The sequence below is a fragment of the Callospermophilus lateralis genome, chromosome 4 (genome assembly GCF_048772815.1).
Source record: "Callospermophilus lateralis isolate mCalLat2 chromosome 4, mCalLat2.hap1, whole genome shotgun sequence".
In the NCBI taxonomy this organism is placed as follows: Eukaryota; Metazoa; Chordata; class Mammalia; order Rodentia; family Sciuridae; genus Callospermophilus; species Callospermophilus lateralis.
In genome coordinates, this window is record NC_135308.1 from 96,825,302 (window position 1) to 96,844,694 (window position 19,393).

The 19,393-nt window shown below is 38.3% G+C and overlaps 1 protein-coding gene across 2 annotated transcripts in view; it reads right to left on the reverse strand.

Moving 5' to 3' along the window:
* Positions 1-13,891, reverse strand: part of Ipo8 (importin 8) — a 71,362-nt gene extending 57,471 nt beyond the window's left edge. Inside the window, exons 1-2 of one of the 2 annotated variants that reach the window (XM_076854260.1) lie at positions 13,672-13,891; positions 7,298-7,379 (exon numbers count right to left, since the gene is read on the reverse strand). In XM_076854260.1, coding sequence (XP_076710375.1) covers positions 7,298-7,379; positions 13,672-13,755 — 166 coding nt within the window. In that variant the 5' untranslated portion in view covers positions 13,756-13,891. Of the gene's footprint in view, positions 1-7,297; positions 7,380-10,926; positions 10,994-13,671 lie in introns of those variants that run through there. The other variant, XM_076854261.1, reaches the window with a different exon arrangement.
* Between the last annotated feature and the right edge of the window lie 5,502 nt (positions 13,892-19,393).

A 19,393-nucleotide genomic window follows, 5' to 3' on the forward strand; every position in this document is an offset into this window, starting at 1 on the left:
ATCCATATATCAAAGAGAACATCTGGTCTTTGTTTTTTGGGGATTGGTTTATTTCACTTAGCTTGAGAGTCTCCAGTTCCAACCATTTACCAGCAAATGCCATAATTTCATTCTTCTTTATGACTAAGTAATAGTCCATTGTGTGTATGTACCACTTATTCCTATTCTTTTTAACAACCCTCAACTTTTACAATAAGCTTTTCAAAGAAGATGAAATACTATCAAGGGATTTTAAGAGAAAATGTTAAGTTTTCCAACTGTTCCAATTGAACACTGAATGAAGGAAAAATACTAAAGATATTCATATTAACAATCTTAAAACCTCCCTTTAATCATTTAAGTATTTAATAGTTAATGGTCAGATCTCAGAAATAAAAGACTAATATCATCTTAATCTAATTCATAGTGTTATACTTCATTTTCTCACCAAATCCACTTACTATTTATGTATCTTAAGTTTAAAATTATTTTTTGTTGGAACAAATATTTGAATGATTGTGGTAATTCAACTCACATATTATATACATGTACACAATCTTTAATAATCCAATCATGGTTTCTTTGGTTTTTGAGCTAAATCCCTAGTCCCCAATAATTGATTTCATTTCATGATCTACCTCTTCTACTCCACTGAACTTCCTATCACTCATCTATTCATATTTCACTGGTCCTTTTTACTTATAAATATGAAATTCCCTGTGGTATATTTAGATAGGTACATGAAATGATTTTCTTAAAATCATTTTTCATTGCCTCCGCTTATTCATCCTCTCACTCTGTAGATCTCCTTCTACATTACTAATCTTTGCATTGTCTTTATGTTATTCTATCACTTTCTCCCTCTTCCTTTATTTTACTCTAGTTTCTGCATATGAAAGAAAACACTTGATCTTTGTGATTCTCAGTTTGGCTTATTTCATTTAGCATAATATTCTCCATTTCCACAAGTTTACCAGCAAATGCCATAATTTCATTCTGTATTGTTGCTGAGAAGAACTCTATCTATCTAATCTATCAATCTATATCTATTATCTATATATATATATATATATACACACATCTAGATATATAGATATAGATAGATAATAGACATATATATATATCTATATATCTCTCTAATCTATCTATGTCTATTATCTATCTATATACCTATAGTAACCCATTTATTTATAGGCACCTGGGTTGATTCCATAGTTTACTATTTTTAATTTTGCTGCTATAAACACTGAAGTAATGTCTTAATCATAATTTTTTTAATGGACACAACACAATGCCTTTATTTTTATGTGGTGCTGAGGATTGAACCCAGGTCCCACCCATGCTAGGCAAGCGCTCTACCACTGAGCCACAATCCCAGCCCCTTAATCATAATGTTTTAATAAGTATTTCCATCTCTTCAAACATTCACTTTTACGTGCTGGGAATTTTGTACTATTCTAATCATTTTGAAATATGTCATAGATTGTTTTGATCTATCATTACCTTATTGTGCTAAAGAAGAACCAGAAATAATTCCTCTACTCTGTTTTGGTGCCCTTTAATGAAATTCTTTCTAACCCCCCTTCACCCTAACTTTTCAAAAGTCTAATGACCACTATTCCATTCTCTTCTTCTACAAAACTGACTTATTAACTACCACAAATGAGTGAGAACATATGGTTTGTGACCTTCTATGTTTGCCTAATTTCACTTAGCATAATGACCCCCAGTTTTGTTCATGTAGCTACAAATGACAGAATTTCATTCTTTTTAGGGAAGAATAATATTTCATTTGGGGGAGATCTTTATCCACTCATCCACTGAAGGGCATCTAAGTTGATTTCATATTTTAGCTGTTATGAAAAGTACTGAAATAAACAGGAGAATACAAATGTTTTTGGAATAAGAATTTTATCACCTTTGGACATATACCCAGAAGCACAGTGCTGGATCATATGGAGTTCTATTTTTAGTTTTCTGAGGAATTTCCATACTGTTTTCCATAGTGATTATACTAAATTTACATTCCCACCAAAAGTGTATAAGAACTCCCTTTTAGAGAAAAGGAAGCATTTGCTTTTTTAGTTATTCTTTGTTTGCAATACTGGGGATCAATCCCACAAGGCCTCACACAGGTTAGGTAAGGGCTCTACCACTGAACTATGTCCCCAGCCCATTTTGTGTCTTTTTGATGATAACCATTCTAACTGGGGTGAAATAATATCTAATTGTGGCTTTCAGTTGCCTGCCTCTCTCTTTCACAAGCACAATGTATCATCACTTAAACTTCACTCTCTACTCAGAAACACAACTACAGAAATAAATTGGGCTCCACAACCTCAAAGTGCTGTTATAAACTAGGTGAGGCAGAATGCCATGCTTTTTAGGTGATCTTTCGAAGCCTTTGCATTCTTTATCATAATTTGGTAGCCCTTCTCTCCATTGTTATTACTTCAATCTGTTAAAGGCTAGATCTGATAACAAATGTATAAGCTATAAATAAAATTAAATCAAACAGATTTTTAGTAAGAGCAGAGAAGCATCCCACAAATAAAACAGTTTTAAGAAAAGAGCTTTTTGAAATGCTTCTGAAATGATAAACATTATCTTTCTGTTTATCACTAGCTTCTTCATTTTAGTCTTAACAAACAAATTACACATAAAAAACTGTAAATTGTAATATCATCACCCCATCCCTTTGACATACAAAAAGGAAAACAACCTAGAAGAATGAAAACCAGGCAGGTGGGGGAGGGAGGTCCTGTTAAGCTTTTTCTGTTTTTTCAATTGATTGGTCCTACACCATTCACTGCAGATGACTTCTTCAGGTCCAATATAATATTCCTGTCAACCTCCACTTTTAAATACAAACTACTCTTCTCACAGCAACTGCAAAATGCATTAAAGAAAAGTACATTCTGAAGCCAAGTTTACATTTACTAGAGGAACTTTACTAAAGGGTCTCTTTCTCTTCAGAGACAAGGAGTTGAACACTTAAAAACAAAAGTGTCTTGAAAGATTCCAAACTACAACTTCAATATCCTATATTTAAAATAGGCTTCCTCCCAGGCAAGGTGGTGCACTCCTGTAATCCCAGCAGCTTGAGAGGCTGAGGCAGGAGGATTGAGAGATGAAAGCCAGCCTCAGCAACTCAGTGAGACCCTATCTCTAAATACAAAAAAAGGGATAGGGAAGTGGCTCAGGGGTCAAATGCCCCAGTACCAAAAAAAAAAAAAAAAGGCTTCCTTCTCTGCATATTACCTGGTTATATTATTAATATTATTATGCTTATCAATACTTTGAAAGGAAAGCAATAGAGCAAACCTCCAAAATTATTTTGACATGGCAATATTAAAATATTAATTTTTTTCCTATTTCTTGAAAATTCACAGTAAGCTAAAAGCAAACATTTACTACTAAGTTTACTTAATAATAGAAAGAATATTTTAGAATTGTCTGCCAAAAAGATGAAAATTTAAAAAAAAAATTTCCCAGGGGCCTGGGGTTGTGGCTCAGTGGTAAAGTGCTCGCCTAGCATGCACAAGGCACTGGGTTCAATCCTCAGAACCTCATAAATGTAAAATAAAGATGTTGTATCCACCTAAAACTTAAAAATAAATATTTTTTAAAAAATTTTCCAGCACTAAGAAACAAAACACTAACATCTTAATCCAATTCATAAGGAAATAAATTTGTTTTCTTACAAAAACAGGGCTATGTAGAGCTATATCTTTCCACTTAATTTTTCTTTTTTTGGTTGGTTCGTTGTTTGCTTTTTGTTTGTTTATTTTAACAGTTTATATAGGCTGATCTTTCTTTAAAACAAAGATCACATCATTCTATTTTTAATATGATGAAATGACAGGCTAACTAGATGTCACCTTAAAGTGATAAAGCATCCTTGTATTTTAATAATAGACTAAATAGAAAAGAACATTTATAAACTATTCTTTAGGATAGCTGTAAAATGTTATACAATATATTTCAAACTCGATGTCAAAAATGGATGCTTTAAGATTGAAAGTTTGTTCCAATACATTAGGAAATAATCAATCACCAAGCCAAACTGTCCTGCAGCTAAAAGATTTAAAATTCACATACATTATAAAGAAAACAAGCACCTTTACACACAGATTATATTTTATATGAAAACTTCATTACCTAAGTTATTAAGATTCAAAGTTGTAGAGCTAGAGATATGGCTCAATGGTAGAGCACTTGCCTAATATATAGGAGGCCCTGGGTTGGATTCCAAGCACCACAAAATATAATTTTTTAAAAAAAGTTGTACACAGGGCTGGGGATATAGCTCAGTTGGTGGAGTGCTTGCCTTGCATGCACAAGGCCCTGGGTTCAATCTTCAGCACCACAAAAAAAAAAAAGGTTGCACACAGTTGGTGAGGATATGGGGAACCTAGCATTCTAAGGCACATTTTTTCCTCCACAGTGCTGGGGATCAAATCCAGGGCCTCCTGCCAGGACTCTGCCATTGAGCTACACACCCAATCCTGTTAGGTACATTGATAGAAAAAGTAAGCAAGGGCTGGGCTGTGGCTCAATGGTAGAGCGCTTGGCTACCACTTTCAAGGCCCTGGGTTCGATCTTCAGCACCACATAAAAATAAACAGAATAAGTATCCAACTAAAAAATAAATATTTAAAAAAAGAAAGAAAGCAAAAGTAATTTTGTGATCAGATTCAAAATTATAACTGTTAATATCTTTAACATCTATTAACCTAGCATTTCATTCCTAATAATTCATTCTAAAAAATAAAAATTCCCAAATACCTAGAGGTACATTTCCAAAGATGCTCATTAAGCACTGCTTCTATTAACAACAAAAAAAGGACAATGAGGGAAATGTCTGTCAATATCAAATTGTTTAAATAAACCATGACAGTTCTACACAATGAAATACTATTGAATCACTGTAAGAATGAAGAATGCTTGTGTACACAAACATGGAATAATCTCCAAGGTACATGGTTTAATGAAAGAAAGGAAATTTGAAAATAGCATGTGTAATGTAAATGGAAAAAACTAAAGCACTGCCCCAAATTTGATGGCAGCTATCTTTGAGAGTGGTATTAAGTGTAATCTAATGTAAAAGTTCTGTGTTTTGTTTGTATGTTATATAAACAACACATTAATGTAATAAATTGTTTTAAGATCTTCTAAAACAATATATTTTAAAATATTCTTAAAAAGCTTCATAAGAACATCACAATGTCCCTACAAATACTTGGATTATTAAAATAGGTTTCATTTAGTAAAATGTTGTTTCAGAACAAACCCACTTTATTTTTTTTTTTTAAGAGAATTTTAATATTTATTTTTTTTTAGTTTTCGGCGGATACAACATCTTTGTATGTGGTGCTGAGGATCGAACCTGGGCTGCACTCATGGCAGGCGAGCATGCTACCGCTTGAGCCACATCCCCAGCCCTAGAACAGCCCCACTTTATAAAGTGAAAGATTAAACAAATGAGATCTAAAATTGCAAAAAGCATTTACAGAATTCTTATAAACCTTATTAAAATAAATAATTCCAACATGAATGTTTTTCCATAGGTTTTTCTTTTTTATCTAAACCACAAAGCAATCTTGTAGAAAATCATAACAGAGTTATGTTCCACATAATTACATTTCAGTCATTATGACAATCAACCACTTTTCCAAAGGTAAATACCACAAAGCCTAGATGTGTAGGAAGCCATCCTGTCCAGGTTTATTTAAGTAGATGCTATGATATTTGAACACTGATTTGCCTGCCTACACATTTGTCAGAACATGTCCCCATCATCAGGCAACACATAACTATATTTTCATAAACACAGTCCCAGAATTTAATTATTCCTTCTTTATTCTTTGTCCAAGTGAAATTAAATACTTTGATCAGCATGTAGATTATAATTCAATTTCTATGAAACTATTCTTCTACCCTTGTACCTGAACACATGTAAGACTAATGTTCACCTAATGTCAATGAGGGTCATTTCTGAATGATGAATATTGGATAATTTTACTTTTCTTCTTTGTATTCTTCTTCATTGCTCAGAACAATTATAATGAATAGAGATGACTTATCGTGGTTCGATGCATGCTTATTTAACTTTAGAATGATGCAAAAGAAGTATGCATTCAATAGAACCCATACTTGAAATTTTGAATTTTGATATTTTCTGGGGCTAGCAATATGTTGCAAGATACTTTCTCATGATGCTAAGCAACCACAGTCAAGAGATCATGAGGGTAAACAACAGAACTCAAGAGTATACTGTGTTGTTAAGCTATGGTGTTCAGTAGATTAGGTGCATCAAATGAAATTTGTTTGTTTTTTGGTACCAGGGATTGAACCCAGGGGCGCTCAACCACTGAGCCACATCCCCAGACACCTTCATTTTCTATTTTGAGACATTGTCTCACTAAATTACTTAGGGCCTCACTAAGTTGCTGAGACTGGCCTCAAACCTGTGATCCTCCTGCCTCATCCTCCCGAGTCACTGGGACTTCAGGCATGCACCACCATGTCCTGAATCAAATGCAATTTTGACTTATTATTTTTCAACTAACAATGTTTTCAACTTATAATAGGTTTATCAGAAGGGAATTCATCATTAGTGGCGGGACATCTATATATATCACTAACATAAGGCTTTTAAATACACTTATTTTTTAAATTAGCTATTGTCATTTTACCCCTGTTAATTTATAATTATTATCTTTTCCAGATATTCCAAGGACTTGTGATATTCCAAGGCTTTCTCAATATTTAACCTTTGAGCTCTAATGATAAGCCCACTAAAAAAAAAAAAAAAAAAAAAAAAAGTGCATTAAGCAATTACATAAAATCCCAGACTAAAGAATAAATTTGTGTTTAAAACAAAAAGTCCAGCTCTCCAAACATCTGGTTAGGAACATCTGTGTGACAATTACCACCATCAATTGACACATAATTAGAGCTTGAATTCCGATACATAAACTCATGGTCTTAATCTGTGGGTCCAAAGGTGAGGCTATCAGGAATCATAAGAAATTAGGGAGATAAGCAATTAAAACTGGGAAAACTAAGTGAGAAACTGACATTGTAACAAAGGCAAGGAACTGATGGGTAGAGCAAGAGGGGCTGGGGGAGCTATTTGAGAGTTTAGTACTTACCTTTAAGTTTTCAGGGGGAAAAAAGGTAAATTTTTATGCCTTAAAAATATGTAGATGTGCTTCCTACTTTTTCAAGAAATTATATTTAGAATTAAAATAAAATTCTCATTCTATTTTCACATATAAAGTATTTAAAAAAAAAAAAAAAAAAAAAAACTCACCTGCCTGGCGTACTGGAAATTCCACATGGTCAGAGACTATAATCCGAAGTAAACTGGGGGCAAAATTGATAATCTTGTAAGACTGAAATGACAAAGAATAGTTTTATAAAAAGAGGGAAATGTCAATAAATATCTATTAGCACCTGTTAATGAATACCTTATCATCCAGATAAAAGAAAAACTGCTAATATAAAACAAATTCTCCATGGCAAAATGAAGATTATTAAGATACTTCAAGTCAAAAGACAATTTCTTAGAATAAGCTCATAAATAAAAGTGTGAACACTTAGGATTTTTTTTTTTAAACTAGGTACTTAACTTAGGGGCACTCTGCCACTGAGCCACATCCTCAGTCCTATTTTGTATTTTGTTTAGAGATAAGGTCTTCCAGAGTTGCTTAGTGCCTCACCTTTGCTGAGGCTGGCTTTGAACTAAAGATCCTCCTGCCTCAGCCTCCCGAGCCACTGGGATTACAGATGTGCACCACCCTGCCAGGCACTTATGATTTTTGACATATGCTGCCAAAATGCTTTCCACAAAGAATATGCAAAATCACACACTCAACAGTTGTATACAAGTGTCCATGTAAGCAATGTAGGTACAGTATTAACCATTTCTTTGAAACTTTAATACTTTTTAATACTTTAAGTTATATTTCCTCTATTACTAAAGAGGCTTTTTGTGGTTGCTATTGTTTTGTTTGGGTGCTAATTGCTTCCACAAATTCCTTACTCCATTTATCTTTTTGTAGGTGAAATTTTCACTTTTTCTCAATAAAGTCTAAAAGCTATTTATGGATTTGAAGTCTCTGAATAACTCATCACAAGTGTTTATTCTCAGATTATTTGTGCGTTAATTTTGTTATTTTTGACAAACGCAAATCAAGAAAACATCAGCTACAGAAAACTGGATATCCAGTACCATGAACCAGACGATGTTAAATAATGCCTAAACTATGGAGAAGAGCCAGTCCAGATTGGAACAGGGTGACTCACAAGACAGGGTTGAGAGCTGTCATTGCCAGCTGTCCTCTGCGGCTATAGCATCTTTTAAACTTAACAATGCCTAAGGGAGCCTATGCTGATGGAGTTTCTTCTCTGCCCTGCTGCTTGAGTCACTTCACGCCCCAGACATGCCCTACACCAGTAATCTGCTCCTGAGTTTGGCCTTGGTAACCTTAGAAGCAAAGAAAAGAAACAGAGCAGCCAGTTCCTTCTGGCCATGCTCTACATAGATGTTTAGTATCTGGACCTTCACAACCCTGTACATTCCCAGAGCCCATAAATGGATTTGCCCACTGACAATCCCAGAAAAGACTTGTAAATTCTCACTGAAGCCAAACCAGACAATGCCCCAGAGAGTCTGTCTAGCTTACGTTCTCCTGGGAGCCTGAACCTCTGGTATCATCCCTTTGAAGATACAGCTAGGTTTGTGCATACACTCATTTAATAACCTTTTCTATTACTTTGTTTATAAAGTAGCATTTAAGGTAAATATGATTAAAAATAAATTTGGAGAAAAACAACATCTTTTCCATTCAAGTACATTTCTGTGCTTTCCCAAATACTTCAGTAAAATTTTGTATTATCTTATAATTATTCTTCCCTCCTGTATAGTCTTTAAAATCTTAAATCTGGGGTTGGGGTTGTGGCTCAGTGGTAGAGTGCTTGCCTAGCTTGTGAGAGGCACTGGGTTCGAAAGATTTATAAATAAATAAAGGTATTGTCCATCTATAACTAAAAAATTTTTTAAAAAATCTTAAATATATCATACTTAAGGGAAATTCATTTTCATAATTGAAACTACAAAATTTCAATTTTTTTTTAAGTTGTAGTTGGACACACTACCTTTATTTGTTTTTATGTGGTGCTGAGGATCGAACGCAGGGCCTCGTGCTTGCAAGGCAAGCGCACTACCACTGAGCCACAATGCCAGCCCCAAAATTTCAATTCTTAAAGAAACATATTTAACTATAATTTACAAGTGGCAAAATTAATATAGATTTAGCACCATCTTCTACATCTCTCTACATACACGTTATAAAATAATTCATTTGTGCTGGGCACAGTGGCATACTTCTGTAATCCCAGCAGCTCAAGAGGCAACAGCAGGAGGATCAGAAGTTTTGAGAGTGAAGCCCTAAAGCAACTTAGCAAGACCCTGTCTCAAAATGAAAAATAAAAAGAGGGCTTAGGATGTGGCCCAGTGGTTAAGTGCCCCTGGGTTAAATCCCCAGTCCAAAAAAAAAAAAAAAAAAACTATATCAGTTACTTTAATCATAAAACTAATTGGTTACTTTTTAAAAAATCTTCCTACACATAAAAACAACATAACCTTTACACTTAGATAATGCTACTTATTTGAAATTAATTTCAGCATTGTTGCCACAGTTGGAACTTCTCTTTTTTCAACTGTTTACATTTTAAAGAACTTCAGGAACTTTGTCTTCTCCTTTTAGTTTTGTTTCAATGTATGTTAATTTGGCCAGATAAAACATTCAGCAGTAAATTCTGGTATATTTTCATACTATTTGCCTCACAAATATTACTCAATTTCTTTGTCCTCCTTTGGGCTTCAAGTTTCTAAAAAATAAATAAATATTTAAATAAATAAATACATAAATGAGATAACTGATTTCTCCATTTCTTAAGGATGTTTATTTTGAATCTGTTAAGTTCACTGAAAACTGTTTTCTTGCTTGCCTATCTTCTGCATTTTATGATAACTCCTATAAAGCAAAAGCCTGATTTTCCCATTCTCTGATTCACTGCTCTGACTACATTTACCTTTCAAGTCCTCTAAAATGACAGGTTGAGGGCCTTTTCTGAACTTGCTATTCCCTCTGCTCCTCTCCCAATTCTCTTAGCTCGCTCATTCACAACATCTATATCTGTTCAATGTCATTCCTCAGAGAATGATTACCCTATGCATACATTCCAACACACTTTCTCAGGCTTTAGTAGCATGAAATTATATTATTTGCTTGCCTGTATCTCTCACTAGCATGTAAGCTCCATGGGAGAAGAATCTTATACCAATGCCTACAATATAACTCTATAAATATATCTGTCATTCATATAAACAAACTCTCTAAAAGGGGAATAAAAATGGGCTAGGGGGGCTGGGGATGTGGCTCAAGCGGTAGCGTGCTTGCCTGGCATGCATGCGGCCCGGGTTCGATCCTCAGCACCACATACAAACAAAGATGTTGTGTCCGCCAAATACTAAAAAATAAATATTTAAAAAAAAAAAAAAAAAAAAAAAGGGCTAGGGGTGTAGCTACTGGGTGTAGATTAGTTACTGGAGATCTACTGGGTGTAGATCCCCATTAACTAATATGCAGGTTGTCTCTCTCGCGTGCGCGCACGCGCACACACGCACACACTTCCATGGAAAATGGGGATTCCAAATTTTGGCAATTAAAGTAATAATCTTTATTTCCCTATTGAAAATATGTGGAGGATAATTTTAAAAAGACAACTTTTTAAAAAATGTTTAGTTATAGATGGACACAATACCTTTATTTTATTTATTTATTTGAATGTAGTGCTGAGAATCAAACCCAGTGCCTCGTGTTCAAAAGAAGACATCTTGGGGCCGGGGTTGTGGCTCAGCAGTAGAGCGCTTACCTAGCGCGTGTGAAGCCCTGGATTCGATCCTCAGCACCACATAAAAATAAATAAAAACAAAGATATTAAAAAAAAAAAAAAAGACGACGACATCTTTCTGAATGAGTTACAGAAGCAAGACATCTACCCAATGCTACTCCTCTATGCTGCTGCTAAAGGGACTTCTGGTGGAGAGACAGTGAGGAAGGTGTACAGTATTCATTTTTAATAAAAAAGATTCAAAAATCCATTTTCCATAGAAACAATATCACAGACAGTCAGAGAACCAGTCACTGCTAAGAGAAAAAAACTGGCCTAAGAAAACATAGCTTCCAAATAAGAATTTATCCCTTGGGCTGGGGATATGGCTCAAGCGGCAGCGCGCTCGCCTGGCATGCGTGCGGCCCTGGTTCGATCCTCAGCACCACATACAAACAAAGATGTTGTGTCCACCGAGGACTGAAAAATAAATATTAAAAAATTTAAAAAAAAAAAAGAATTTATCCCTTAGACCTTAGGCTGTTATGCTGAAGCTACTTACTCTTAAAGCAATTGACAGATCAATCAGCACACTGTAGAAGCTACCCCCATTTCCTATGCAAAGCATATTTGCTGAGGTGGGGCAGTCTAGACTAAAATTAATGAGCTGGGGACTAGAATGTAGCTCCATGGTAGAGTATTTGTCTAGCATGTGCAGGAACCCCGAGTTGGATCCCCAGCACTATGAAAATAAAAATTTTAAAAACACAAAATTTTAAGAGGAGAACCATAAATACTTATGATAAATTACCCACCAGATTATCCAGCAAAGCAGAAAGTTACAGTGGTGGTAATGGACAAGCATACAAAACCCAAAAACCATAAACTATGTGTGTTTTTGTTTTCCATACTGGGGACTGAACCCAGGGATTCTCTACCACTGCACTACATCTCTAGTCCTTGTTATTTTAAGACAAGGTCTCACTAAGTTGCTCGGGCTGGCCTAAAACATGCAATCCTTCTGCCCCCAGCCTCCCAAATAGCTGGGATTACACATGTGTGTCACCATGTCTAGCTAAACCGTGTTTTACTATAAGGTTAAGTAACATTATATGGTGGCCTTCTACTTAAAGACAACTCCAAAAAACTTAGTGTGGATATATTGCAATGCAAAACACCATACAAAACAAATGCTAAATGAGTGGCAGGGCAATAATCTACATACATACATACATACATACATACATTTATTTATTTATTTATAGAGTTTTTTGTTGTTGGTAGTGGTTTTGCAGTGCTGGGGATGAACAAAGGGCCTCAAGCATGAATAAGGTACCTTAAGAAGTTGCACTGGAAATGGTCTGTAATGAGGAGAAGGGGGTCACAAACAAGCTAACTCTCCTGTTCATATTAGAAAATTGCAAGTTCAGCTCTTGTTTTGTTCTTCCTAACCAACCCCTGGATTAGTATTCTTCCAGCTAATCAGCAAGCAGTCCTTCTACTCTGCAAAGCAGGTGCTGACTTTAACTTTATCCTGAGTGATGGTCCTGACACATCCCCTTTGGGTTTTAATACAATCTCTCGTCTTCATAGTACTTTCACAATCCCTTTTATCGCTTGGGAATCCTGGTTTCAGTCTACTCAGAACTCCACACAGATTTCCCATTAAGATAATTCCTTTCAAAGACTCACAACTCATATCTGCTTTTTAAAATTAACCCCAACAGAAACATTTACTTAGGACAGACTTTATCACATTTTAGAAGGAACAGAATCACCTGGCGAGTTAGTTAAAACACAATTGGTTCCCACGCCCATAATTTCCCTTTAAGTCTGGGAAGAAACCCCATAACTTGCACTTTCAATAAATTCTCAGAGGATGTTGATGTGCTGGTCCTGAGTAAATAACTTGGGAGTAATTAATTTGAGAATATTCCTTTATATTTTAAGGACTGTTAGAACTTCAAACAATGGTCACCTCATCCGAGGAGTAGGTATCATTTGTACTTTTTAGTAACAGGTCTATGGTTCAGTGTTACAGGTATGAAGGAAGAAATACGTTAGAGTCCGGGATCATTAAGTTTTTGGAATACTGGGGATAACACTGTAACAAAGCCAAGGTTGGTTAGGTAGGAAGAACACCTGAAGTCGAAAAGAAGAAATTCTTACACATCTTAGCATTTAAAAGAAATCCCTCCAAACTCCGATTAGGGGATATGCCTTTGGTAAACCACATGAAAACTGCCCTTTCTTCCCAGAGCACTCTCCCGACAGCAATGCCCAGCGCTCCAACAAAACTCTTGCCACTCTTTGTCAAAAGAGTCCGTGCCAACCCCACAGAAGCAGGCGATGGGCAGGGTTTCCCACAGCAACACCTAAAAAGGGTTGGGTCTGGAGAAAAGCTAACTCGGCTTTGAATATGAAGTGAATTTCCCCCAACCGCGTCCCCAATTTCAGAGCGCTTACAGAAAAGCTTCCCACCCTGAAGACACCGGCAAAGGTTGCAAAAGCTTCTCTATTTGGACCAAGTGGGGTTGACAAACTGCACTGGGAAGGAAGGCGACTCGAAAAGATGCAAAGGTGACCAACAGGTGCGTGAGTTGTTCCGCAAAGACCCGGGGGGAGTGCCATGCTGCTCCACTGGACCCGGGGCGGGACAGGCCGAGGGAGCGCCGGGGTCCCGAGCCCGGGTGGGGGTAGAGACGAAGGGCGTCGAGCGGGGAGAGCTGGCAATCCGGCTGGGGGCTCCGCTTCGGCGGCAGCGGGGCGCCGAAGGCCCGCTCTCACCTGGTTGAGCTCGTTCTCTGCTGCAATCCGAAGCTTCGGGTCGATGGTGCCCTTCAGCGCCTGGATGATCCGGTTGAGGTCCATCTCCCCGGGTGGGGGCTCCGCAGCCCCCGGACCAGTAGGCCAGACTACAGATTTAGTTTTATTTGGACCCTCTCACCTTCCTCCTCCGCGACGCCTAGACTACCTCACTCCCCAACCCCCGCCACCGTCGCCACCTGCAGCCACTTGCTGCGCCACTCTGACTCCGCGCCCCCTGTCCTCCCTCTTTCCCCCCCACAACTCGCTCTCCATTCACCCTTTTACGACAGCCGGTGGGAGGCGGGAGAAGTAAGAAGAGGAAGCGGCGCCTCCTTTACGGCGGCCTCTTCCCCCGGGCGTGATGCTGTGACCGGCTCCCACGGGCGGCGCCATGATACTGTACGGACAGAGCTTTCGACTTCTATCCGCAGAGGGAACGTGCGGCCGAGTTCAGGAAGGCAGCTGCCATGCTGCTGTACGGAAAACAGCCTGGGTCGGGGGGAACAAGCTTGCCTGTATCTTCCTTCTTACAGCCGCTTCCAAATGAAGCGGGTCTAGTAGAGTGACACTTTCTGTTACTCCGAAAACTGCTTGGGCATCGCAGCTAAACCTATTCCATCACAGACTTGTTGGGACCTTAAGATTATGTAGCCGCCAGGAGGACAGAGTTGCATCCCAGTCTATTATGGGAGCCATCATTCATTCATTGACTCACTCACCGAACATTTGTTAAACTTATATTTCGGATCCAGAATTCTAGGATGTCTAAGTACCACGTTATGACAAGATGCATTCGATACAGTTTAATATAAAGACATTCAGGACCTGCTAGGAAAGACAAATATAAACATACAAAGTATATTTTCAGCGTGAGGAAACACAGGTCAGGGAAAGTCTATGGCTGAGATTTTTCAGAAAAAAAAATCCAGAGGATCTCAGAAAAATAGTGAATGGCAAGAAGAGGGTGACACTATTTCCAATTACAACATACATATCTGGTCCCACAACTTTAATGACATAAGAATATAGAGCCAATTTTTCCTGAAATTAGCCCAGAAAAGAGAGTTTTACTTACATTCAGTAAAGGTGGCTGTGAGCAAAATACAATTGAGGGATGGTGGTCTTTCCAGGAGCACAAAATCAAGATTGATTGGTTCAATTAACTGGGTTTAATGAAGAAGGTAGAAAATGTGGCAGAAAACTTATCTAAAACAAGGCCCTTCAGCTGGGTGCAGAAGTAATGAACTTGTCTCTGATTGCTTTGAGTGTTGCCCCTCTTTTAATTCATTATCCACAGTACCTTCAGAGTAAGGTTTCTGAAAGGTTAATATGGTCCTATCCCTTCTTTGACTTTCCATAAATTCTAAGATAAAAAACAAATTCCTTAACACTGCAGGGTCCTTTGAAACAATGGCTTTCATCTCTTTCATTGTGGCATTCTCTCTCTCTCTTGGACCTCATGTTTATCTCAAGCTTCTTTACATCTGAAATCTTAATTCCAATATCATCTTTTCTAGTCAGAAAGTGTTGTTCCATGTTTCTCTTGCTCAATAATTCTACACCTTTTTTCTAACCCAATTGATACTACTGGTTATCTGCCACGAATTCTGCTCCCCCACATGTTGATATTTGAACATTGGAGAAGCACTCTGGAGGCAAGCATATAAAGCAGGGTTTATTTAGAAAGGGGTAACATAGGAGGAACATAGGGAGGGAGAAGGGGGCCATAGCGATATCCTGGTATCCCCAGAAGCCAGATGAACATCTGAAGAAATGAGAGATGGTGCTGATTAATTAAAGGAAGCCCTTTTTATAAGTCCTAGGCTTCCTTTGTTCTGCCCTCTTCCCCTTATCCCTCTCCTTTCCGCATACAGGATTAGGCCTAGGAAATCCTTGGTGGGATGGCCAAAAGGTGGAAACAGGTGGGATGAAGGGGGAAGGACAGAATGGTGCAACCGAGGACACATTAACAACCTTATAGCTCCCTGTAGGGCGGTTACCTTGGCAACAGGTTGGAGCAGGGGCAGGTTCTAGATAAGGGTGATGGAAGGGCTCTGTAGGAATTAACATTTCAATCCTTCAGGGGAGTCTCCAACTTCCTGGACTCACTCAAAATTGGCCTCCTTGATGCAACTTGACTCAATTTACCTATCTATGTTGATTGCCTGTCTAATTCTGGCTTCACAATCACTACTTCAGTTCTCTTAGACTATCCACTCCTGACTCCACATCCTCTTCTGCTATTAAACTCCCAATTCAATTTCTCAAGCTCACCCTGGCCCCACTATACAAACTGACAACACTACAAACACGTGTTTTTTTCCTCAGACTCAACAATCCTATTCCTTGTGATTAATCAGCACCATCTCTCATTTCTTCAATGACTGTTCCAACCCTCAGGACTCTTCTCAAACCCCCTACCCCAAGGATGAGGAAAGCCATTAGGCTGAACTCACCAAACACAAATTAATCTCAGCTTACCCCTCTCCACCTCCCTCCCACCAGTCTGAACCAAATCCTCTCTCCCATCTCTTCCAGAACCTTTCTCCCTAAATCTCTCCTTTCTTTTGTATAATTTTTCATTAAGATAAATTTGGGGTATTATTACATGCTCTTTGTTGACTAATTAATTATAAGATTTTTTCCTATATTTTTGGGGTATTCTCCCCAGTAATTCAACTTTATCCTAAAACATTGGCCTCCAGTTTTTTTTAAAAAATCATTTTTTCCATTAATACTCTCTAATTATTGCTTGTTCTTTTCACTTTACATTCAAAGAATCGCTTCATTCATTACCTCCACTTTATTTCCCATTCATGCTTCAAGTAGGTATCCCTGGTCTTCTGCCTGCATTTCTACTGAAACTGCCAAGCAAAAATGAACACTCATCCCTTTAGCTACCAAATGCAAGATATATTTTTAGTCTTCCAATTAAATTGTCTCTCATCTGGCATATAACACTGTATTATATGCTCTTTTGCTAATGTCTCACTTCTTGTTTTACTTTCCAAAGTATATCCTAGCCCTTTGATTACTCAGTTACCCAACTCTTAAGTATGAATGGACTCTGGACTCGGTTCCTTTCTTTCTCTTCCACCCACACTGCATGAGTCATTTCATCTACTTATATAACTTTAACCATAAACTTAATAGAGACAGTTCACAAAAGTTCTAACCAATGTCTCTTTCTTTAAGTTAGATGAATCCAAATGCCTACTACATTTATACCAAGATATGTCATCTCTCAAAAATTTTTCGGCCCATGTCTGAAAATGAATTTTGACACCATTAAAGAAGATGGTGGGGAGTAGGGAGACTGGATGTAGTTATTTCAACAATATAAAAGGAGAGGAGACAGAAAAATTCTAGTGGTTTGAAGTACTGGCTGGAGCAGCCGAGTGGTAAGAGAGGCCGTTATGGGAGCAGGAGCTGCCTATTAAACCTGATCAGGATGGCAGCACCACAAAAGCACAGAGATTTCATGTCAAAGTCTATGGAGGGAATGCCAGTGGGGAGCCTGGCCAGGATTGAGTAAGTCCTGGACAAGAAGCTGGAGGAAAAGGACTTTCATAAAACATATGTGGTCCTAGTTTTGGGTGCTAAAGAAAGATGAAGATCTCTTCCAGAATGGCTGAAGGAAACGGGGCTCTGTCGGGAGCCATTCTCACACGTGACTGGGTGACTCCCAGTTTGGGTCTGAGGTGCTTTGGCTGTTGTGGAGCTTTCCCGGCCCTCTCCTGATGAGAGAACCCATCCATGTGGGGGTGTGACTGACCACTGACCCCGGGGGCCCAATCACTGACCCTGACCTTGGAGTGCGGCCCCCCTTCAACCTTCATTGGATGGAATTATCCCCTGAATTTCTTGTTCCCCAATAAAAGGCTACTCCCTGGCGTGTTCACTCTCTCTCTCTCCTGCTAGCCCTGAGTAATCCTTGCTGCCCTACCGGGCGGTTAGAGGTGAAAACCAGAGAGGGGAGCCGTCTCAGACCTGGTCATAGAAAAAGGTAACTGAGTCTGTGTGTTTTATTTCGATCTCTGCTAGCTAACTTTTATGCCAAGAACCTCATTAATGAAACCATTGCACTGGCCGCATGGTGGAGGGCTCCAAGGCCAAAAAAGAGTCCCAGGATTGCTTTGGGTGCTTTCAAGAATGGTGTGATGCCTTCTTGTGATATGCTCTGGAGAATCCTCAGTCCCCAACCCCATTGAATGTCCAGAGTTGGCAGCTGAATGGGGGTTCCTTGTCCTCTACAAAGGAAAAGATTCCTATTGTTATACTTCAGAGTCTCTGAGGGTTCTCTCCCCTCACCATTTCAGTCTTTTTGGAATTATTGCTCTTGCATGCATCTGCCTTCCTCCTTCCCCTGCTAGTTCCATGGAAACTGTTAACCAACTTTTCTAATTGGGCTTCTGGCCCCTTCCCTCACCCCAACTTTCACCTCTGGTCTGTTTGATTCCATTTGGTGCCTTTTATGGCACAAATCACTGTCCTTGTAAAGTTTTTAGATCAATAAAGTCATTGGCATTAAAAAATGGGGGTAGTTGGGGGCACTGGTGCAGGCCTGTAATCCCAGCTGCTCGGGAGGCTGAGGCAGGAGGATTGCAAGTTCAAAACCAGCCTCAGCAAAAAGGAGGTGCTAAGCAACTCAGTGAGACCCTGTCTCTAAATAAAATACAAAATAGGGTTGGGGATGTGGCTAAGTGGTCGAGTGCCCCTGAGTTCAATTCCTGGTACCCCCAAACACACCAAAAAAATTAAAAACCTAAACATGCAACTTCCACATGACCCAGAAATTGCACTCCTGAGCATTTGTCAGAGAAATAAAGGCTTGTGCTACCGTAAAGCTTGCAGGTAAGCTGGGAATGGTGCCCTGTGTTGGGAGGCTGAGACAAAAGGATCATGAGGCCAGCCTGGGCAACACAGTGAGACCCTATCTCACTGAGAGAGTTGGGGTAGCTCAGTGGCAGAGCCCACACTCAAGCCCTAGGTTCAATCACTGGGGGATGAAGGGAGAAGCACCTATTAATAGCAGTTCTCCTCATTATAGCTAAAAACTAGAAACAATCCAGATGTCCTTCAATGGGAAAATGGTTAAACTGTGATACATCTATGCCTTGGAACACTACTGAGCAAAAAACAGGAATGATGCATGCAACAACCTGGATGATCTGTAGAGAATTTTATTGAGCGAAAGAGGCCGAAAAGATATGTATTAAGCTCAAGGGTAAAGCACTGACAGCAACAGGAGATGCCCTCAGCTGAATCCCCAGAACTACACACAAAAAAGGGGGGCAAAATAATGTGTATTTTCTAATTCCATTTAGATAAAATCCTTAAAGTTAAAATATAGAAAGATCAAGTCAGTAGTGTCTGGAGGCTAAAAGAAAAGTAGGTGTGACTAAAGAAGGGCAACTTGAGAGATTCTTGTAATAATAGAAATGTTCTGTATATTTTTTTTAATTTATTAGTTCTTAGTTATATATGACATGTTCTGTGTCTTAACTATATCTATTAGTATCCTGGTTGTAATATTGTACTATAGTTTTGCAAGATATTACCATGAAAGAAACTGGAAAAAGGATACATGAGATCTATTTGTATTATTTCCTACAACTGAATGTGCACCTTCAATTATCTCAAAACAAAATTTTTAACTAGAGCTTGGGATGTAGCTTATTGGAAGAGACCTTGCCTAGCA